The sequence below is a fragment of the Corapipo altera genome, unplaced genomic scaffold (genome assembly GCF_003945725.1).
Source record: "Corapipo altera isolate COAL_440 unplaced genomic scaffold, ASM394572v1 57, whole genome shotgun sequence".
NCBI lineage: Eukaryota > Metazoa > Chordata > Aves > Passeriformes > Pipridae > Corapipo > Corapipo altera.
In genome coordinates, this window is record NW_020884905.1 from 2,136,021 (window position 1) to 2,157,665 (window position 21,645).

At 38.6% G+C, this 21,645-nt stretch overlaps 1 protein-coding gene across 5 annotated transcripts in view; it reads left to right on the forward strand.

The window, feature by feature from the left end:
• Positions 1-21,645, forward strand: part of DPYD (dihydropyrimidine dehydrogenase) — a 336,400-nt gene that overhangs the window by 279,169 nt on the left and 35,586 nt on the right. For all 5 annotated transcript variants that reach the window (XR_003528954.1, XM_027651422.1, XM_027651424.1 and 2 more), the window contains one exon: positions 11,572-11,751. Coding sequence is in view for 4 of the 5 variants with exons in the window: in XM_027651422.1 (XP_027507223.1) it covers positions 11,572-11,751 (180 nt within the window). In the remaining variant the exon portion in view is untranslated. The remainder of the gene's footprint in view (positions 1-11,571; positions 11,752-21,645) is intronic.

The window sequence follows — 21,645 nt, forward strand, 5'->3', positions numbered from 1 at the left end:
GATGATTGGGGGGAAAATTACTAATTGATGAAAATTTTCAATGAGAATTCCTTTTACTGGAAATCAGAATTTGTCAAACAAAAACAATTTAGAAAGTTTTTTTGTTATGGTTGTAAAAAAGGTCAAATTATAACAGGTTTTTATTATTGATTTTTACTTATATTATCTTGCCACTTTTAATGAAAAGTTACAATATTCAAATCAAATTGAAAAGTTACAGACTAAACACTAATAATGTTTTTTATTTTATACAGTTCTGCATTACTTTTACATTTTATTTGGAGCTGCTTAGGGGATTTATCTGTTAGTTTTCCTTTCTTTCTGCTCATTTCACCAGCTAGTAAATGAAGTCTGCATAGATGGGATTGTTATTTCATAAATTTGTAAGAACGAATTAAAGCTCATTCTTTAACAATTGCTATTTGTCATTCTCGTAATGAATTCTCATGCAAGGTAGGTTTAACTATCACTGCATGGTAATAATTATTTACTAAGAATGAGGTCTTAATTGAGCATCAGCTCAAATGCTGTCCTATACCAGTCACTCCCAGCCTCCACAGGGGATTTGTTGTCCTGGGGACACTGGGTGTGTTTCTCTTTCTCCCTCTGCCAAGGTGTCTACATTGCCTCCGTGGGTGACAGAGGGACTTTAACCATTGAGGCGACATGAAGAATAGTTGCTTTGGCAACATGTTTTCTCCATCTTTCCCAAAGATCCACAGTACTGCTTGTCTTTCCAAAACCCGGTACTGCTGTACCTATTTTTCATGTGGATTCACACTACTGATGTGGATTTATGCTGCCACTATCTTATATGAACATTCACAGAGCTGTCCTTCGTGAAGATAAAAGCACATGGTGTGAATTGGCATCGAGTGAGTACATGGAGATGACTCTTCACAAGAGGCTTGGTTAATTGTTGATGAAATTGTAGACAAGTTGTTTTACTCAGCTCAGGTTGCTTCCAGACATGAAGCTCTCTCTTGTAGACAGAGTTCCCCTTGTGTAGCAGTGTGGAGGTGACTTGAAATTGAATCTGAAAGCATACCCAGCTCCTTGTTGGATATTGAAAAAAAATAGAACAAAAGATAAGCACAGTGAAAAATGCTGTTTCTTTTTTCCTTTCTGCCATCTCCAGTAATTACTTAGGGAAATTCCTGTGGGTTTTGTTTTGTTGGGGGTTTTTTTGTTTGTTTGTGGGTTTGATTTGGTTTTGGTTTTGGGGTTTTTTTATGTTATATTTATTGTAACTGTAGGGGACTTGTTTTCCAAAAAGGGAAAATGTAAAACACTCAGAATTGCAAAGCTCTGCCATTGGAAAAGTTTTTCTTGGAAACATTATTGGTCACACAAAGAAAACATATGTGTAAGAAATTTTCCTTTTTGTATCATAGCAGCTCTGTTGATCTTTCAGTCAGAGACAGTACCTATCAGTGAAAGGAAGAGAGGGAGAGTAAGCAGTGGAGGACACTGTGCTCAGGGAAGGCATGGTCCTGGAGCCTGCACTGGTGCAGGAGTGCACTGCTGGGCAGCTCAGCTTGGGCTTGGTGCTGGACTAGCTGCAGTTTGGTCACTGATCTGTCAGTTTTCCCAGTGGTAGAAAAGTGTTTTTTCTGCCCAGGAAGGAGGGAGCAATCTGGGAATATGAGCCCTGACGCCTTTTTGAAGTTTTTTTCCAGCTACAGCACAAGCCCCCTGACACAGTTTGATCTGGCTGATGAGGGGTCCTTTTATCCATGCAATTAGAATAGAAGAAATAAACAGAGAAAGCATTTTTCTGAAGCTGGCATTTTGGAAGCTGGCAGTATGTTTTACAAAGAGTTTAACTTCCTTCAGTATCCCGAGTTGTGTTGCTGCTTTTCTTGATGATATTTGTTATTTGGACAGAGATAGGTAAAACAATCCCTAAGGAGATGTGGAAGTGGGTTTTTATCTCAGACACGAAGGACTCAGAGGGTCAGAACTATTTTATTCACATGAATCTCACTCTTCAATGGACACAGCAGCTGCTGCACAAATTCTTACAGGCAAGCTGATAAAGGATGAAAGTAATTTTAGCTGAAATAAAATGTGAGAGTACTAGAGGGAAAGACTCACCAGGATGAGGGGTCAATCATTGCAGGACTGAACTGAGGTTCCAGAATGGAAAAATTTCTTTTCCATTTGATTTTGAGAGGTCTACAGCTTTGAAAATCCTGGTCACAGGAGAATATCCCTTGTTAGCTGGTTCTCATTAGAATTTTTTGAAAATTTCTTTGAGAAAACTGTTTTTCATTGACAAATTTAATTTAATCAAAATAGATCTGGGTTCAGGTCCCTACTGTGTCTGATTCAGTGTCCTGGGATGAACGCTGAAGGTCTGCCCTGGATCCATTATGTATTAATGAACCTGACTATTGCCAGTGATGAGGAAATAGTTATTCTGTCAGAGGGAAGTCTAAGCATGGAAAAGTTTTCCAGTTTAAACTGATAATCAGAATTCTAAAAATGTGTGGAATTAGCACATTTAAAGAAAAAATATATTATTTGGGTGAATCAAATCTCTGTTTCAGTCTTTTCACAACATGTTTTACTTTTGACCTTTTTATTCCAATTAACTTGGATTGCAAAATAGACATTTTCTAGTTAAATGGAGCCATTGCATTTCATGTTGTCAAACAGCACATACTGGTAATTCTGGAACTCTTTTCCACACATTTTTCAGAACACCATTCTTTTCTGAAAAGCATGGTTCCCTAGAGCACCACTCACTTCTGACAAATACACCTTTCCAAAAATGGGATAACAGACCAACTGCATTCCAGAGATGATGGTGTTCCTGTTGGTTAGCTCTCAGAAAACAAAATCTTAAAACCACTCCTAACTTCTGTGTAATGTTATTTGATGACTTTTATCATCAAACCACCAGATCAGAGTGACTTAACTGGTACCTGCTTTAGAAATTTCTCTGGAGCTGGAGGATATGACTCATGGAATTGGGTCAAGTAAATCTACATCTACCTGACACAGCTGGTGATGCTGTACCAGCAGCTGCAGAACCACTAGGAGAGCTGAAGGATTTAGTTTTCCACAACAGTACTTACTAGAAAGAGGCAAGACCTTTGGGTGTTAATAAATGAAATATTAAGTGATGTTCAACATATATTTAAAGATAGTTGTAGAGCCTCTCTGTGTGATTGGACTGTTTACACAGGGGAGTTAGTTCATCTGCTTTCAAAGCTATCTTTCATTTTGTAGATCTGCAGTACAATGATACAATTTGCTATAGATGGCTGATTATGAAGCTGTTTCCCACACTCCTCAATGCTCAAGGCATGTGGAACCATTTGTTTTCTTAAGAAAGATGATCACGATCAGCATTTTTATTGGTGTGTGTGCCCACCTACTGCATAAAGGTCCACTTTGTAGTTCCAAGAACTGACAGAATGCTTAGTGAGATAAGGAAATATAACCATTTCTCTAGGGGTGGTTGACAGTGAAAAAAACCCACAATTACCTCAGGGAGCCTTCTGAAAATTCTTGATTTATTCTGCATTTTGCCTGTCAAAGACATGGGATACAAAATTGCATCGTTCAGGGTCCCTTGATAAGAACCAGTTTCCCACTCCCAAACACCCAGTTTAGCTATTTAGATCAAAGATACATTAATTGGCAGTGGAGAACTTAAGGGGAGGAAAAGTAGATTTGAGTAGGCTAGGAATTAATGCATCGGATAACATTCCTAAAGAATCCCTTCTAGTGCTCTTATCTCCCGCTGTGCCCTCATAAGTGGCTAATGGATTCTCGACTTTTTTCTCCTCCTTCATCACTGGCCACTCACAACTGCCCAGGGTTGCTGGAGTGCAGTACATGAACAAGATCTACTCTTGCAGTCCCCAAAATCAGGTACTTCAGGGTCTCTGTGCCAGGAAGAGTAACCATCCCCTTGGTGCTGGGGAAGCTTCTCAATACAGCCTGTCTCAGGAGACTGTTGTGGCTTCAGCAGATGTGGCTCTTCTTGCTGTCTTTCTCTTTTTAACTCATTTTAAGCTCTGTGATTTACTGGCATTAGCCTATACTTTCAATTAGAATGACAATTTATCTCAAGCTTGTCTGATGAACACTCTTGAGGTATAACAAAATATCTGAAATACTTCGCTGACTTACTGATACCCACATGGCACTGGACCATCCAGTTGTGGGTTTTTTTCTTTTTCTTTTTTTTTTTTTTTGTAATGCAGATTTCTTAAGCCCTCTGTGAATGGTTGCCTGCTTTTCAGACCCTGGGGTTATTAGGATCTTTAAATTTTTCTTCTGTGTGTTACCTCTCTAAGTGTCACTAGTAAGCCCTCAGCTCATTAGGACTTCAAGTCTAGGACTTAGTAAAAAAAATAGTAGGTGGGGGTTTTTTCCCATAATTCAGACAATTCATAGGTGTAATGTTTGAGTCCTTCAAACTGCTTTCTGAAAGCTATACTAGACTCTGGAACCAGTAGTAGTTCATTAGTTCATATATATTAGTTCAGTTCTAATGTTTTAAAAAGGCTATCATCTATCATCCAATTCAGTTTTGCATCTTGATCCAGTATCTGTAGACTTGTTAAGTAACATCCCATCTGCTAACCTATATCTCTAGAGTCATTTAAGCAGCTAATGTGAGTGAATCAAATAATTCCATCTGTATTGTATCAATATTTTGGAAGCTTTCTCTTACTTACAAATTTGTTCTTTGAAACAAAGAATCTTGGGGGTTTTTTCCCAGAGAGTGCACCACATTGTCTGATAACCCAATTCCCCTAATGTTCTTAATCCTACAGCCCTCTAGCAGAAGTAATAATTGCTGATAGAAAGGATAATTTAGGCTACACATTTAATGTACTGGTGTTCACCAAGATATGAGGAAGAGGAACCATGGTTATACAGACAGCCTTTCCATAGACACTGGTATCCTGAAGATTGTAAGTATAGAAACCCCTCTCAGAGGAGATTTTATTTGTCTGTGTGTTCTCACATTGCAGTTCTTGCCACATTATTATGAGTACTGTGTCAGACAACCAGTGCAGTGTCTGCTGCTTTTTACTTTGGAGATCTGGGCACGTCTAAATTACTGTACAGAAGCTAGAAAACATATATTTTCATTTCCATAGGCATACAGATTGCATGGACCAGAAAGATCTTTCTTTAGTTGGGTCAATTTTTGCTGGTTGCTTTTGAGAATAAATTTTAAATTGTGCGTATGCCTTACCCAGATTATCATAATGCTCTTGCCCACTACAACAAAATTAATCTTCTTGAGGTTGCCAATTCATATGGATACCCAGGTGGGCACAAATAGAATTATTCCTGAAGCATCTTGCATTCATTCACAGCTTCAGTCTTTTTTCAACAGAATCTTAATCAATAGACACTAATCAAGAAAGCAGTAGCTTCAACTATACATTAAATAACAGCTCAGGCATTCATAAATGTTTCTCCAAGAGGAAGATGAATTTATATCTTCAATACTTATCAGGAAGAATTTTTAATAGAAAAAGAAAACTTCTATAAAAAGATTATTAATGTTAAAATTGAAAATATAAAAACAGTAAACCTTTTGCTTATCATTTGGGCATATCAGTAAAAATATTTCAAAAGGAGTCAACCAAATTCATGGAAAAGCAAAATTGTTAATGCATTGTAAAACCTCTCACAGTTATCTCAGAGGAATAATAGTTCTTTATCCCCTTGCTATGGTAACAATATTAGAAATTTTGAAGTCAAAGGCCAATTTCCTAATCGGATGACTTTTTGAGAGCTATTTTATTTACAGATCCTATGCAATTTAGAACCAAAGCTGAAATAAGTCTCTATCTTCTGAGGAAGTAAGATGGCATTCTGCTAAATGCTAGAATTTTATCATTTGAAGGGAAAAAAGGGAAAAAGAAAGCAGCCAGTGAGACCTAAGAATATAAAAGCATTTGAGATCTCAGAAGGAGTTTAAATCAATGCACTGCCACAGTTACAGCACAGATGAAAGAGCCTGCTGTCTCAATTGCCAGGAATCTACTTAGAAACTCTCACTTTGATTTTTTTTTTTTTTGGTAGTCCGTTACATTACCACTAAATGCAATATACAGAGACATCACTGCTTTGATGATGTACAGCTACAACAAATGGAAACTAATATGGTAGAACAGTCAAGCTTTGTGATTTGCGTTTGTATATACAAATATATACCCATCAATCTTCTTACTTCTAGACTGTATCACTGCCACCCATCTGCCTCCTTACTGTTACTTCTGTTTTCATAGAAGTGACAATTATTTTGTACCCATATTCTGAAGAGATAGATATATATATATTTCAGAGGGGTGTACAAATCAAAATTTTCTCCAAGCTATTGTCTTCCAGAACAAATTCCTCATTTGCCAAGGGTTCTGATAGTGCTTTGAAACAATTTCAAATTGGAGAACAACTGCTGCGAGACGTTACAAGATTCTTGTTCTCACAGTTCTTGTTACACCAAGAATACTTACACTTTTTTGCAAAACAGCACATTATTGAACAGGTCAGCTTCTCTGACCTACTCCAGTCTTTTGCAGTGAACTTGCAGTATGTGAGATTATTCACAATACCTCCTGTTAGGTGAAAGTAGCATAGGAAAAAGCTACCACAGATGTGTCTAGATCTGCATCTCATCTGCAGCCTCTGCTGAAATCCCAGCTATTGATGGAATAGATGAACTGGGGTTCATTTTTGGCACCATATTCCCCACCATCACCTGTCCAGCTGGGATTTCAATGTATAATAATGAGTTTATGTAAAAACTGAATGTCACGGGGTAAGAGAGAATGGACAGACTAATGCCTGAAGAGGACTTCATTGTTTCCTCTTCTAGTGTTACAGGAAATATTTTCTCCTCTGCAACATCTGCCAGTGGGAAAATGTAAGGACAACACTGAATAGGAATTTCTTTATGGAGTGATTTGTCTGGAAATGCCTCAGACACTTTGTCCAGCTTCTGCATGGTTGGCACAGGTCTTCCACACAGTCTCCCAGGGATATGCCAAAGTGTCTACTAGAACTACATCCATTTTTGTAGAGAGTGAAACAGAAATAAAATGTAATGTGTGGGTATTTTTCCCATTGCTTCTAGAAACGTAGACTATAGCCAAAACTGAAAGGTCTTACACAGACAGAGCTCTCAGTAAACAGTGCAGGGGATTTACCTCAGTAAACACTTTGGAAATTGGCATCTCTGTTGTGTAATGATTCTGCTAAAAGCAAAGGCATTTACAATGTTTTATGACTGATATGGTAGTACTTGTCACCAATAATGAATTTTTTCTTCAAAAATATGTAAATTAAAAGTTTCAGATTCATGTGACTGATTAATGACAATCACATAACATGTAAATTTTTTTTTACACAATAATAATCTGTGACGATTTACTCCAGTTCCTCAAGTAAGACTTGTAATGTCTCTAGATCCTGTGGCAAAGACTCAGTTTTTATGATAATTTAGTAATAGAGCAGACAGGTCATTTCTTATGCAAGACATCGGCAGGGACCTTTGCATGCTTCTCCCATCATTGCATTTTGCAGAGCAGTTTTGCTTAGAGCCTTAGCCTGTGATTCATTTCACATCCCCATTCCCCAGTGAGATCGTTTGGTGTATGTTTTATTTACCAACAGCAAAGCAAGCATTGTGTCTTTTAGTATCTCAGACATGTCTGTATAGATTAGAATTGTAACCTACGGTTGCAACTTACACTGTGCAGTTTTAGATTTCAGAATACTGAGAGCACAGTGTAGCTGATCATACATAGCATGTTGGCCTGCTTGTCTCCTTCAGGACATAAGGGACAATCATTGGAGTCTGGATCTGGGAGAAAGAAAAGGAGATCCAATGTTAAAAATTAAACTGTAGCAGTTCTACTACGAGGACAGAGCCAGGCAACGGAGTGAAACCAAACTCGTGCAAAACTATCTCCCTGTATATTAGCGCAATATGAATAATACAGGTTTCTAAACAGGAAAAATGTAGCATCTTCCTCTTCTGGTCCAAGTTCAAGTCCAAAGCTAGAGACCAACAGAAGCAAGACAGTAGGACAGCACTTGTGAGCAGAGCAGCTGCCAGCTTCATTGTGACCTGGACCTCACTCTGTCCCAAAGGATGCTCAAAGGGCCAGTGTCTCATTTTTCACAGAAGAAAGATACTTTCTACCTAATGTTTCAGGTGAGAGGCTGGGTCAGTGAATAGCTTAATGTTAATTTACTCATTAAACAGATTCACTTGGATTATTTAGGATTAAGGGATATTAAACAGGTGCCATCTCTGCTATGTGATGTTCCAGTGCTACTGCTTGCTAGAACCCTGGGCTGATAAACCACACAAGCAACTGATCCAGACCCACTCTGTTTCTTATACTTGTCCGTAAGTGGCTTCTGTTGGCCACGGGATACAGACCACTGGTCTGATACAACCATGACCAGGTGTGTGTTCTCAGCTGTGAAATTGGAGTTCTGTTAGGTTTTTGCTTCAGGGTCTAAAGGGAAGCACATTTTGCTGTGCTTGGTTGGTAAAAGCATGATGCTGAGGAGAGGGGCTGAGCCGGCAGAGCTGGCTGCAGCTCAGTTTCATGTGTACAAGGCACGGACAGCAGCAGTTACACAGCACTTCTTGCCTTTATCTCCTCTTGAGGTGGTTTGATAAGACATTACATGAGAGGTGGTAGCAACCGAAAGGTAGTTCCATTTTAAATACAGCCATAGGTGTGCAGCAGAAGAGAGGGCTCAGGCTCAGCATTAAGTTTTGCAAGGGAGGGGAAGCCTGTTCCCAGTGCAAGCAGTGGGAGCAGAGCGGGGCATTAATGATGTGTGGAGATCAGTCGGTTCGGTTCTGCTGCAATTTTTCCAGATGCGTGAGTTTGAGTTTCACCTGGTCTATTGCCCTGCCACTTCTCTTGTGCTGAAAAAAAGGCACAATGTCATTTAAACTGGTGATTCAGAGGCAGCCAGGTATGATGCTAAAAACCTCTCTCTGTGGTGTAGAAATTGTCATGGCTGATGGGTCAGGGTGACCTTTTATCTTCATTTTGTTCACCACCTTTTAAAATGCAGCAAAGGCTTCTACATTGATTCATGGAAGATATTGTAAGCCTAAAATACAAATCTCACCATCTGAGAAATTTTGAAGCTCAGAATTTTGGAATTTGCCAAAAACATGGCAAAACTATTTCTGTTGGTTTTGTATGTTTTAATCTTTGAATCTCTCTAGTTCTAGGAAAGGCCCATAAACATAAGCACTTGCTTTTGTCACAGTGGACTAAGTGAAAGGCATGTCTTTGGCTAATTATGTAAGCCATTGGGCACCATAGTCACAAAGCTTCTACAGAAGAGGAGGATCATTTGAAACCACTTGTTTGTTTGAAGTCCTTCCATTTCAAATAACATTTTTCTTTAGTGCAGAGATTTACATTTTTCTTAAAAGTTGCATTTTGCCTTCAGTTCCGGACCTCATTTGGCTTTCCAGGGAAGGCAAACAGTGCACTGCACACAGACTCACAGGGATCAAATGTTAGCTCTTAGCGTGATATTATCTTCTGCACATTTTTATATTATTGCGGTTCATAACACTGCACCACAAGATGGAAAACAGTAAAAGCCTCTTTATTTATAAGGTTATTACAGGTATCCTCCAGTGTATCTCATGTGTATACATCCTGTCAAAATATTTCAGGATTTTGACAACAGTGTCTGAACTTGTTTCAAGTGACATGACATGGCTTTTAACTGTATTTTTTATAGTTTCAGTGTTTTTAAGCATAGCTAATAGAAGTGTTACCCATGCACAAAAAAACTAAAGAATTCCTTGGTGAACGAAAAGGTTTAAATAAGCGTCAGTTAAATTTTGCAGTTAAATAACCTGTATGGGAAATTATTATGATGCTCTCTATAATTGCTATTGGGAAAAAAAAATCTTGAAGCCTGTGGAAGGCATAACAAACCTAATTAATGCCCACTCTGTTTCTTCAGAGAAAGATTTTGTGTAATGTAAATGTACTGCATAGAAAATGTTATTGTGCTTATTTTATAGTTTGCCTTTATTTTTTTCTTGCACAGCTGTAGTGTATGGTATTTCCCAATGCAGTGTGTACCTGTCTTCAGGATTGCAAATTGTATTGTCATTTCTGAAATGTGAAAAACAATTATATATTTCCTTATTTTTCGAGTGTTGATGTCAATTATGATCTAAGGTATATTGGATGTGTTTGTGCATGTCCACACACTCATGTTCTAAAATAGCTGACTATTTCATTGTTGTGTTCACTATGTGTGCATGGAAGTCAAGTTATTATCAGGAGCACTCTTTTCGGCTTTTATAATAAAAGCTGAATCAGAGGCTGAAAAACACTGACACATCTGGAATTTAAGAGCATTTCAGGAGACTGACAATTAATGGTACTCAATCAACCTTGCACCTCATCACTGATGGCTGATTAGAGTTTAGCTAATGAGAAGGTATTCAGGGAACAGTCAGGGATTTTTTGTTCAGTTGTCAGTTTGGTTGGGGATCTCTATGGGTTTGAATCTGAGCTGATATCCACAAAATGGTCCAGAAGAATCCATGTAAATAGTCAGACTATTCTCTGCTGTCAGTAGTTTTGCAGATCAGGGATCACTGCTTTAAAAGTTTATAAAGCTATATTGCTCTCTGTGTTCTAAAGTATCTAAAATAAAGTGTCCTGGCCTCCCAGTAGCTCTGAATGGGAAATGGTGATTAGCAGAAGGGCACTGTTCTGGTCTGTGTTTGGCAGTGCTCACCCATACTAACAGGTCAGCTTAATGGGTGCTGTTTGCCGAGACACTACAATTGGATCCAGATTCATCTCGAGGGTATCCAGGGAAAGGACAAGAGGCAATGGGCACAAACTGGAACACAGGAAATTTCATTTAAATATAAGAAAAAACCTGCAAGGGAGACTGAATACTGAACCAAGTTCCTCAGAGAGGTATAGTCTCTGTCTTTGGGGATATTCAAATCCTGACTAGATACAGCCTTGGGTAGCCTGCCCTAGCTGACCCTCCTCGGAGCTGGGAGGCTGGACAACACAATCTCGAGACATGCCTTCCAATCTCAGCAAGTCCGTGGCTCTGTGATTTGCTTAATTGGGACCTAACTAGTTATGTCTGGGCTTCCTTAACAGAGCAGGCTGGGGAATACCACTGTATGTGTGCCTGCAAGCAAAGGTCTGAGCAGAGGTGGTGGTTTGTTTGCCAGTGTGCTTGATGCACTCAGCATCAACACCCTGGAAGGCACACCTGGGGCTAGGCTTGCAGGCTTACCTCTGAACAGCCTTCAGGTCTGGTCTAAGGGCTGCCACTAGGCAACCTGGCCATAACTAGTGTCATTGAGCCCTTTTTTTCCTGAACTACAGTGGTGGTATCATGACATAGGATTAAGCAGACAGCTAATACCCTCAATTCTTGCAGTTCTTTCCCAGTGGATTTGTAGAAAGGGTCATCTGATAATCAGTGAGTACAAAGAGCTTGATAATTCCATGTGCTTCTCTGCCAGGATGTTGATGATAACTGACTTACATTTTGTAGGTGTGCAGTGCAATCCAAAATCAAGATTTCACTGTTATTGAGGACTACTGCACTGGACTGCAAGCTCTTCTTTACCTGAAAACCATTGAGGAACTTGAAGACTGGAATGGACAGAGTCCTGCAACCGTGCGCCACCAGAAAGGAAAACCAGTACCTAGAATTGCTGACTTGATGGGAAAGGTATGTTGTTCCATTGCCATTCCTGGCACTATGTCTTGGCTTTGAATGTAATTCCATAATCATTATATGCAGTTTCTGCTACTTACCTTGATTAATCACTGCTGCTGTCACAATTAGTCACCAGGTCTTTTTCCTTCTGAGTATTAACAAATATCTGAAGGCAGCTTAAGAAGGCGAGCTTGAAATGACTTGATATGGGCTAACATGTTTACTGTAAATGTGATCACTTGATTCATAACATCATGTCCTTAAAATGTCTTTTTAAACAGGCAAATGCATAGAACAAATGCATTAGAACAAGTTCTGGAACTGTTTGTTTTAATGAAACTCAGCTCAGTTCAGATTGATATTAATATTGTGCCAGAAATTCCTGGGTGTTCCAGCTGGGGTGCAACATTCAGGAGACGTGCAAAAACCCCCTCACACTGAATCTGACCAGCTGAGGCAGGTGTAATCTGTTAGTTGGAACACTAGATCAAGTAGGAGTGGCCCTTCAGTCACTGTACCTAAGCATCTCAAGGTCTTTCATGTCTGCTGACACCCAAATGCTCTCTGAGGCAGAGAAGTTCCAGGTGAAGATCAATGACACCAAAGGAGTTAATAAATTCCACAATATCATTTAAACCTAGAAAGTCTGTGATGAAATAGGAATGTAAACTATGGTCTCTATGAAATCCTAACCTCTGGACTGTCTTTCCTCTCTGCTCCGGTAGTTCCCTGCTACAAAAGCATTTTTGTCAGATGCAGTGGGTTTCAGCTGCCCCAGTACTGCTCATCCCTCCACCAGGGCACCTGCTGATCCATGCTGAGAAGCAGGGAAGTGTAACTGGCTTCCTAGTGATGCCCCGCTGCCTACTGCTCTAAGCAAAATACCTGCACAGCAGGGAGGCTGAGCTTTTGTTTCTGGTTACTAGAGGGGATCACTTTGAAGACTGATTTCAGTTATACATCATGCCTATTGATTATCCTTCCCAAAAATCTGATATATGCCTGTTGAAAATGTTGTAAAAAGTAAAGAATTACAAAAGAATAGGATTTGGAGTGTCAAACGCCTCCAAATCTCTGCTTATCATTGCTGATGACTGGAATTGGATTTAGCAGGAGATTAGAGACTCCTATATTGTTGTTCTCTGTGGAGCTCTGAAAATTATAACATTACCTTCAAGGAGGAAAGACAATCCTATTCCTAAAGCTCTGGATAATACGCTGCTTAAAAATAAACCAAGATATAAGCAGTTTCATTTTCATCCACTTATGTTAAGCAGTTAAACCAGGCTCAAAGGGTTATATCTAAACTTCTTTCCTTTAACACTTGTAGAAACCTACACAGCATTTCCAACTCATGTTACAGAGATTTGTTGTAATTCTTCTTTAAAGCTGCATTCAGTCTTCTATCTTTGTATTACCTTTGTATTTTACCAAACAGACAACTGTTGTCAAAGACAAGGAAAAAAATTATAATTCTTAGACTTTTTTGCTTGTCACTACATCAATAATTAACTTTAAAAAGGTTGTTTGAAAATATGCTTTAAGGAAGCATTTAATAATTCAAAGGAATCTTAACTTGAAACAGGTCATATGAAAAAAGAATAAAAACAAAGCCCTATGTAATCTTATCTGGCTGGCTCTGTTACACATTTAAAAGGGATAAGACATACAGAATGTAATTGATTGTGTATTTGTATTAGCACTGAACTATATCCCATTGTGTCATTGCTACTAAATAATAACATTTAAACTTAAGCAGGCTGCATCACTGATAAGCTAGTGATACATTTTAGGCATAAGCTCAGGATGGCTCTTTGTGCAGGAATGAACAATCAAGGGAAAAGGAAGAAAAATAATATAACATGGGTAAAAGGAAACACTGTGATAAATGATCCTACTAGGGGCAATCAAATACAAAGACTTGATATCATTAATATTTATAATATCATAATTAGCAAGACTGTGCCTAAGCAGTGTTATTAGTGTAACTAATTATGTTATCATAAACTAAGTTTGCAGTATTGTAGGAATCAGTATTCTTACTTTCATAAATTATTATCAATATTGGATTTCATGTACTTGTGTCTAGTAAATTTAGTTAAGTACTGTAGTTTCATCTCAATTTAAACACCAATATCTAGCTTGCTTGGCAGCAAGTCATAATACACACTTCTGATTCTCTTTCTAAAATAAATTCACTAAAAAGCATGTCCTTACTCTCTATTTCAAACAGAGAAGATAACCTATTGATATGTTCTCATCAATAAAAGTAATGTGTAGGAATGTGTATGTTACAGATGGAGTAAAATGTGACAGCTTAAATCCTGCCTTACAGTTTTAAAAACGTACAAGGAGCTGTCCAATTTTGTATTGGTATTACCATGAGATGAAATGCAGTTTCTTCAGTTAGACCCTGTGAGAAGCTAAACAGCAAATACTGCTGAACATTTGCATTCAAAAAAAAAAAGTGAAGATGCTAATTTTGATATGTTGTGGTTTTAGTGCAGTAGATGTAAAAATAAAAAGGATTCATCCTTCTTTTTATTACAAGATTACTATTATTTTCAAATAGAATCACAAGGATAGGAAGTTCAGGCATTTGACATTTTAATAATAAGGAACTAGGAGAGAATCATTTTCACTAACATCAAGAACCACTTGCTTTCTGATTGTGTACAAATTCATTGGGCCTCTACCAGTTTTAAACAGATTGCAAATTTAGGAGCCATTCTGTTTCCAGCTAGGTATGCTCATAATTGTATCTGTTCTGAGTCACAGTGCAATATCGAATGATAATGTCTCTATTTTTATGTAACAGTGTACTATTTTTTTTAAAATTAATTTTCTATCTTGGTTTCAGTATCAAACAGATGCTGAGTGCAGAGTGTTACCACAGGAGAGTGACACAGTGGAGTTTTGTCGTGAAATATTGTAGTATTCGATGACCAGAGTAAACTAAAGATAAATACCTTCTCCTAAATGGTACACCTGACATCAAACTGAAGCTGTCTTGCCATGCAGTCACCAGATAAATGACAAACTGAACAGTTATCACTGACAGTTGTTACATTTATCACAATAATTTCCTTCTTAAACAGAAAGAATATTGAAAGTACTGTGCTAAATAGTGTAATATAACAAGCAGTTAAATAGCAAACATAAAATGCTTGGTCTGAGAAAGGGAATCATGTTGATTATTATCTGCTCATCCTTCTGTATTAATGAAACTAATACATCCATTTGATAATTTATAGCTGTTGAAATATCAGAAGCATCATAGCACTAGACAGTATTTTGGAAACTTGAGTGCTGTTTTTGTTTTTTACTGTTCCAGAATCAATTTTTTTTTTATATAGACCCTAAATTTATCATCTTTGACACAGAGGTAGATATTTTCCAATGGTTTTTTCAGTAGCACTAGCTTTTTCCCTTTTGCTAACACAGCAGTTTCTTACCAGTGTCCAGAAATGTGACCTGTAGTACTACACTGACTGTAGTAGCAGTGAGTTTTCCACTTAGAAATGCTAGCCTTAGTTGTGGCTTCCAGTCACTGGGTGATACAGTTTTCCATAGCTTCACCAATTTTACTCATTCTTTCCTGTGGTTGTAATCTTATCCATAACAGCTCCAAAAATAGTCCTAGCACAGATGCTGCATCAGACTCACAAAGATGGCCAAAGCCAGTCTTCTGGGCTTCCTTCCTCATTGCTTTTTTGATGGCTTATTTAGTTGACATTTGCTTTTTTTTCTATGGGAGAACCTGACATTTGAAGCCTTGGCACAGATGACTGTCATTAATATCAACTCTGAATCACCTTTGCATTAAATGCATGGAATAAAACTTGTCAGCTTGTCTCAGCTTTAATCTTAGTTTGCAAATCTTGACACTGAGATGAGAGAATGGCAAGGTAATGATGACACCACACGGCTTCTCACTGACTCCTTCAAGGAAGAACTTTTGTAAAAGCACACTTACCTCAGCATGAATTTAGGACTGAGATCAAGCACATGATGCAGTCAGGCAGACAGTTAAGATGTAGTGCACACTCTTAAAACCCAAAGTTATTAGGGTGACTGCATAAAAGAGAGGAAGGGCATCGTTAAGTCTCCTTACAATCCAGAATTAACAGAATTATGTTTTAAAATAATAATAATATTTAAAATAATATTCCTAATTTTCTCAGGAGGATACATGACCAGGAGTGATAAAGATGACTGTTCTCACTAGGTGTCTGGGTAAGGTACAATATTCCCCAGAGGTGCAATTTGATCTCCTGTGTGTCTCACTGTCTCACCTTGTCTGTTTGTTACAGGACTCTTTTATTAGTTGCTCACTGATCTTAATCTAGAGAGCTGAAGTGATTATGTCCCAGAAATGCGATGGTGTCAGCTGGTGATCAGAGAAGTGGTACAGTGTGTCTCTGTATAAACTTCCACCTAATGTCAGCTATAAAAATCATACTTAATGCAGTGGCCACTGTACATGTCAGAGAACTAAACATCAAAAATATGGCGATATATTCACTGGTAGATGTGGGTTTATAGGAAGAGATAAATATGGATGGCTCATACCTTGCTTTCAGCACCAGGAGTTTTCCAAAAAGTGACGTTTGTTTGATCATGTCTAAAAGATAAAAAAATAAAAATAAGAAAAAATAATTTAAGCATCTTGATTCCAGAAATATGCAAAATACAAACAAAACTGTTTTAATAGTGGATAATTCTGAACTGGTAAAGTTGTGCTGTACTAAAAATATTAAAATTGTATGTAATAAAAACACATTTATAAACAGTGGCTTTTTTCAGCAGACAGAGAAAGAGAATAATGCTGTACATGCACAGCGTCTGAACTTCAGTGAAAATTCATCACCTTAGATTTAGCAAGCTGCTGATTTTCTTCTCTGAATGGACTTCCCATTGGAACAGACTTCCTATTAAGACTAAAATGCTCATTTCCTTCAAGTATCTATGGGTACTGAAAGCTGAGTCTTCTGAACAATACAAATTTACTAAATCCTAACTGTATTGCAGTCAAATCTAAATAGCCATTTATATGGAAGAGAAAAAAAACCCTTGCTATACCAACTAGATTTCATACCAAATATTAAATCAACTCTTAAATAAATAAACTAAATGTGAACTCCCAGCCATGCACAAAGTTTTGACTGCCTTCAGATTATTCAAGATCTCTGACTACCTTCACTGAGCAGAGGTTTTCACCCTTCATTTTTGGAAGTGCTCCTTGTTCTTTGGGAAGCAAATTGGTCCAGTACAGTAAAGAACTGTCCTCTTTTTTCCAACACTGCATAAAAAAGACAGAACAAATGGTGTTTGTGGCCATGTCCAGAAATACAGGCCATTTCATCATATGTTGGTATAGAGATTGCAGTTAAAAAATAACATTGATGAAGAAACTCTTTGACCCATATTGCTATCAAGAGTTCTGAAGAAGAGTCGGGGGGGGGAGAAATAGATTTAGGATGTGGTGGGTTGACCCTGGCTAAATGCCAGGTACCCACCAAAGCCACTCTGTCATTCCTCTCTGCAATTGGACAGGAGAGAGAAAATATAATGAAAGGCTTATGAATTGAGATAAGGACCCGGAGAGATCACTCTCTGATTACCACAACAGGCAAAATAGACTCAGTTTGGGGATATTACCAGTCAAAATCAGACCAGAATAATGAGAAGTAAAACAAATTTTAAAAACATCTTCCCCTTACCTCCCTCCTTCTTAGTTTTACCTCCTCCTACCCAGCGGTGCAGGGAGTCAGGGAAAGAGGGTTACAGTCAGTTCATCACATGTCATTTCTGCCACTGCTCAGGGAGAAGAGTTCTTCCCCTACTCCAGTGTGAGGTCCCTCCCACAGGAGACAGTTCTCCGTGAACTTCTCCAGCATGAGTCCTTCCCATGGGCTACAGTTCTTCATGAACTGCTCCATTGTGAGTCCCTTTCATGGGATACAGTCCTTGAAGAACAGGCTGCCCCAGCATGGGTCCCCCACAGGGTCCGAGGTCCTACCAGAAAACCTGCTCCAGCATGATCTTCTCTCTCCATGGGTCCAGAGGTCCCTACCAGGAGCCTGTTTCAGGGCAGGCTTCCCACAGGTTCACAGCCTTCTTTCAGGCATCCACCTGCTCTAGAGTAGGTCTCCTTCACGGGCTGCAGGTGGATCTCTGCACCCCCGCGGACCTCCCATATCACAGGAACTGTGCATCAGCACACTCAAGTTCTTGTTGGGTTGACCAAAAATAAGGTTCCCCCAAAGTGTCTCAACCATCATTTGCAGGCAGATGAAGAAGTAGGTTCTTTCCTTCTGCTCCCCGCTTAGTCTTCACCTCCTCACTTGATGATGAAAGATCTCCAGAGGCATTGTTTCTGGTGAGAGTCTGGTGGTTCTCTGTGGGGCATCACCAGCAGCATTTTGGGAAGCACCAGCAGAGCAGACCTCTGTACCCCACTGTGCAAGTCCTTTTTGGCAGGTTTCCTGCATTGGTGAGCTTCCCACCCTTTTAAACTGAATTCAATTATGAGCCTGACCAATCTGTAGGAAAAAAAGAAACACTCTGACATTAGTGGTTTTTTGACTGTTCTATTATGGAAGTTTATGTAGTGATTACCTACAGTGCTGTTTCTCACACAGAGAGCAGGTTGTTACATAAAATGTATCTTCTCTAACAGTAAAACCATTTACAGTAGAAATGTATAAAACAAAAGGAACTGGGATTATTAAAGTGTATTTAAAGTAGTTTAATCTTTGTGGGTTTTATATGTACTTTATGCTAAATTTGCTTCGAGCATGGAGTTTAAAGTTTCAGATGCACAGCCAGTAAATGTGGCTATTAAGAAGCCATGTATTCCCGTTAACTCCTTGGCAGTGGCGGTTTTAATGCGTTCACTGCTGGCAGTGGACATCAAGCCAGGAAAATCCAACTCCTGATGCAAAAGGATTTAAAAAAAAAAAATCCAGGCACTGCCAAAAATACATAATTCTTTTTTTGTACTCTGCAGTTTGTTTTACTTAGGGAAACAGCCTGGTCATACCCTGCAGCATGCATTCATTACAGTGATCTTTGACTGGCAGATGCAGAGTAATAAGATGCATATTTTAGTGCTTATTATAATACCCTGTCCAAAAACAACTTGACAAATTTGTGATTTCGACAGTATCTCATTTTGCTGGCTGCAGTGCTCTGTGATTGCCTAGTACACGTGGCTTCCAGATTATGCATACCACCAATACTGCTCATTAAAATGGCCACAGTTCACCAGTTTCGGTAGCTTGGAACGAACTTGGAATGAATTATTATACAACAAAGAGGCTGCTGTCATGCAGAACAAAAGACAAGCAAAAGAGAGCTTCGGCTTAATGAGGCTAAGTGAGTGTCTCCCCTGCATCACCAGCTACTTGACGGCCTTTGAGCATGGATTTTTTTCTCCACAGGCCAAAACCTTTGGTCTATTATTTTGTGTTTATGCACCTTGAGGCTAATATACATTTTAATATGCTGCACATGGAGAAAAAAATCAGCCATTAGATTAGAACATGTGCACTCCCTGTTAAGTTAATGACAGCCGAACATAGAGATAAATTTAGGTTTTCATATTTAATTATAGCACAGTGCAGTACGTTTAGCAAGGATAAATTGCACTATTATTATGCTTCATTTTTTTTGACATCTTTTCATATTAACCATGCGCACTTACCCCCACTTCCTCCCCAGTGTCACACATAATGTCTCTGTGCATCATCCTTCTCTAACACCATTAATTTTTTGTTCTGTACAGTTGTATATGTATTGTTGTATTTGTTACTTAGGGTTAGCTTGCTAGTTGGATAAAACCATTCAAAACAACCCTTGTGTTAGGTGATCTACATAGGCAGCAATGACAGAAAAAAAATAAAAATAAAAAAAAAAAATAAAAAACCCTGTCTTGTGTGGCCAGAAATGGCTCCTCACATCTGCTCCCAGAGCAGAGTTGCCAGCCCTTCTCCTCTGGATGCTTTCAGCACAACATGCACTGTCTGTGACTCCTTTCTCAAGGAATTGAATTGGAAAAGCCAGAGAAATAATGTGTGGATGGTTAAATTAGTTCTAAAGCATTTTGTAGTTGGATAATATTAATGTGGACAACGGTGATACTAATATAAAATGTCTCTATAACTGTGTAGGAACTAAACCACACCTAATGTTCTAGGTGGTGTGTGCTATTTGTTGGGGCTTTTGTACGTGTTATCTTTGTCAGAGCTGTTGCAGCAAGAATAGCATGAGGAATTAGGCTAGACATCAGCCTTATAGAAGACAATATGAATTTAAACAGAGGCAAGCTGGCGTGCAAGTCAGTCTTTCTACGTTCTTATGAAGTTTAATGGGAGTATTTGACAATTTTTGTGCTGCCATGTATTTGGTGGTGATGTTGGACTATTTGTTAGTACCTGAGAGAGCTCAGATTTGCTTTCAGCTCTGGTCTGAGCTATTCAGGTAGCTGTGGTTTGTGAAAAATATATTTGCATGCTTCATGAAATTAAGGAAATACTGGTATTTTCCAAAGTGGATTAGAGCAGGTAATAACTCACAGGAAGAAGATTTTCCTCCTCCTGCTGTGTATATAAGCAAGCATAAGATATTATGCTACAGGCTTATTCCTAGATTATTTCTTATTGGATAGTTGTTTCATGACAAAAGACACTGTGGCTTGATGACCAGAGGGTCATGACAGGAATAGTAATCACCATATGAAAGGGTGTCTGGATCTTGGTGATAAAGCATTCCTCATCACAATCAGTCAGCACTTGCTGGTGCAAGAATTTTCCTCAATGGCAGAGATCAGCTCTTTCATATTCATTGAGAGCAAATCAGTCTCTCTTTCCCTCTCCCTCTCCCCCCTCTTCCTCCAACCTTCAGTTCTGTACCAGCTTTTACTGCCAAAGAGTGTTTTCTTTGTCAGGTGAAAGTCACAGAGTTTGGGGATGTTTGGGGTGCTGCAGTATTTGCAGGATTGGTATTACTTGCAGAGCCTTACTCTTTGTGTCTTCACAGAGTAAAGCTCTGGTCAGCAGTGATTGATAGCTAATTGTCTACAGTTCAAGCACTAGAAAATGGGTCGGCAATTAATTTATGTGTGCACAACTCTTCTCCCTGATTTTGTAAGTGCAGATTTTGATGCAAATTGCATCTGCGAAAGCAAGGTTGTGGCTTTCAACATGTAAGCTATAATTACTAGCCTGAGAACCTGATAACACAAAATTCTTTCTCTAGAATCTACCCCTAGTGAGAGAAGACATTTATTAACAATATTGTGTATTTCTAAGCAGTAATTCTAACCATTTTTTGTTCATTAAGCACTGGTAAAATAGTTGATATTACACAAGATGTAGCCTTATGGAGTTGCAGGTTGTGTCCTACAGACATTCTAGATGACTTAGAAACATCTGTGCAATCAGAAAGGCCTCTTCTGTATCTACAGGTAGCTATTATTTGTAAAACCTAATTTTATTTGTGTGTTCCCGTTTTGTTTTTGGTACTAGTCACAGGTACACATACTGATGTGTAAGAAAAGACTTGGACTTTTAGCTTGTGAAAGCTAAAAGCTTTAAGCTTCTCATCTAAGAAAGCTGTTTACTGGGATAGCAGGGTGCTCTGTGGGCTACAGTGCTCCATGCAACTAAAGTGCAAAATTAAGTCTGTGTTACTGGAAATAGAAAGCAGACTTAAAATTTGTTTTCATCCTATTTTCCAAGAATTGTTATTCTTATGCTAGTTTTGAGAGGAAGTTTGACAAGAACATCTTTTAATTCTCTTAGGAACATATTTGGCCCCTAAGAACAGCCATAAGTGTACCAACATGCACATATGTATGAGAAATCTAGAAGGAGTGACTTACAAGGAGAGGATAAAGAAGCT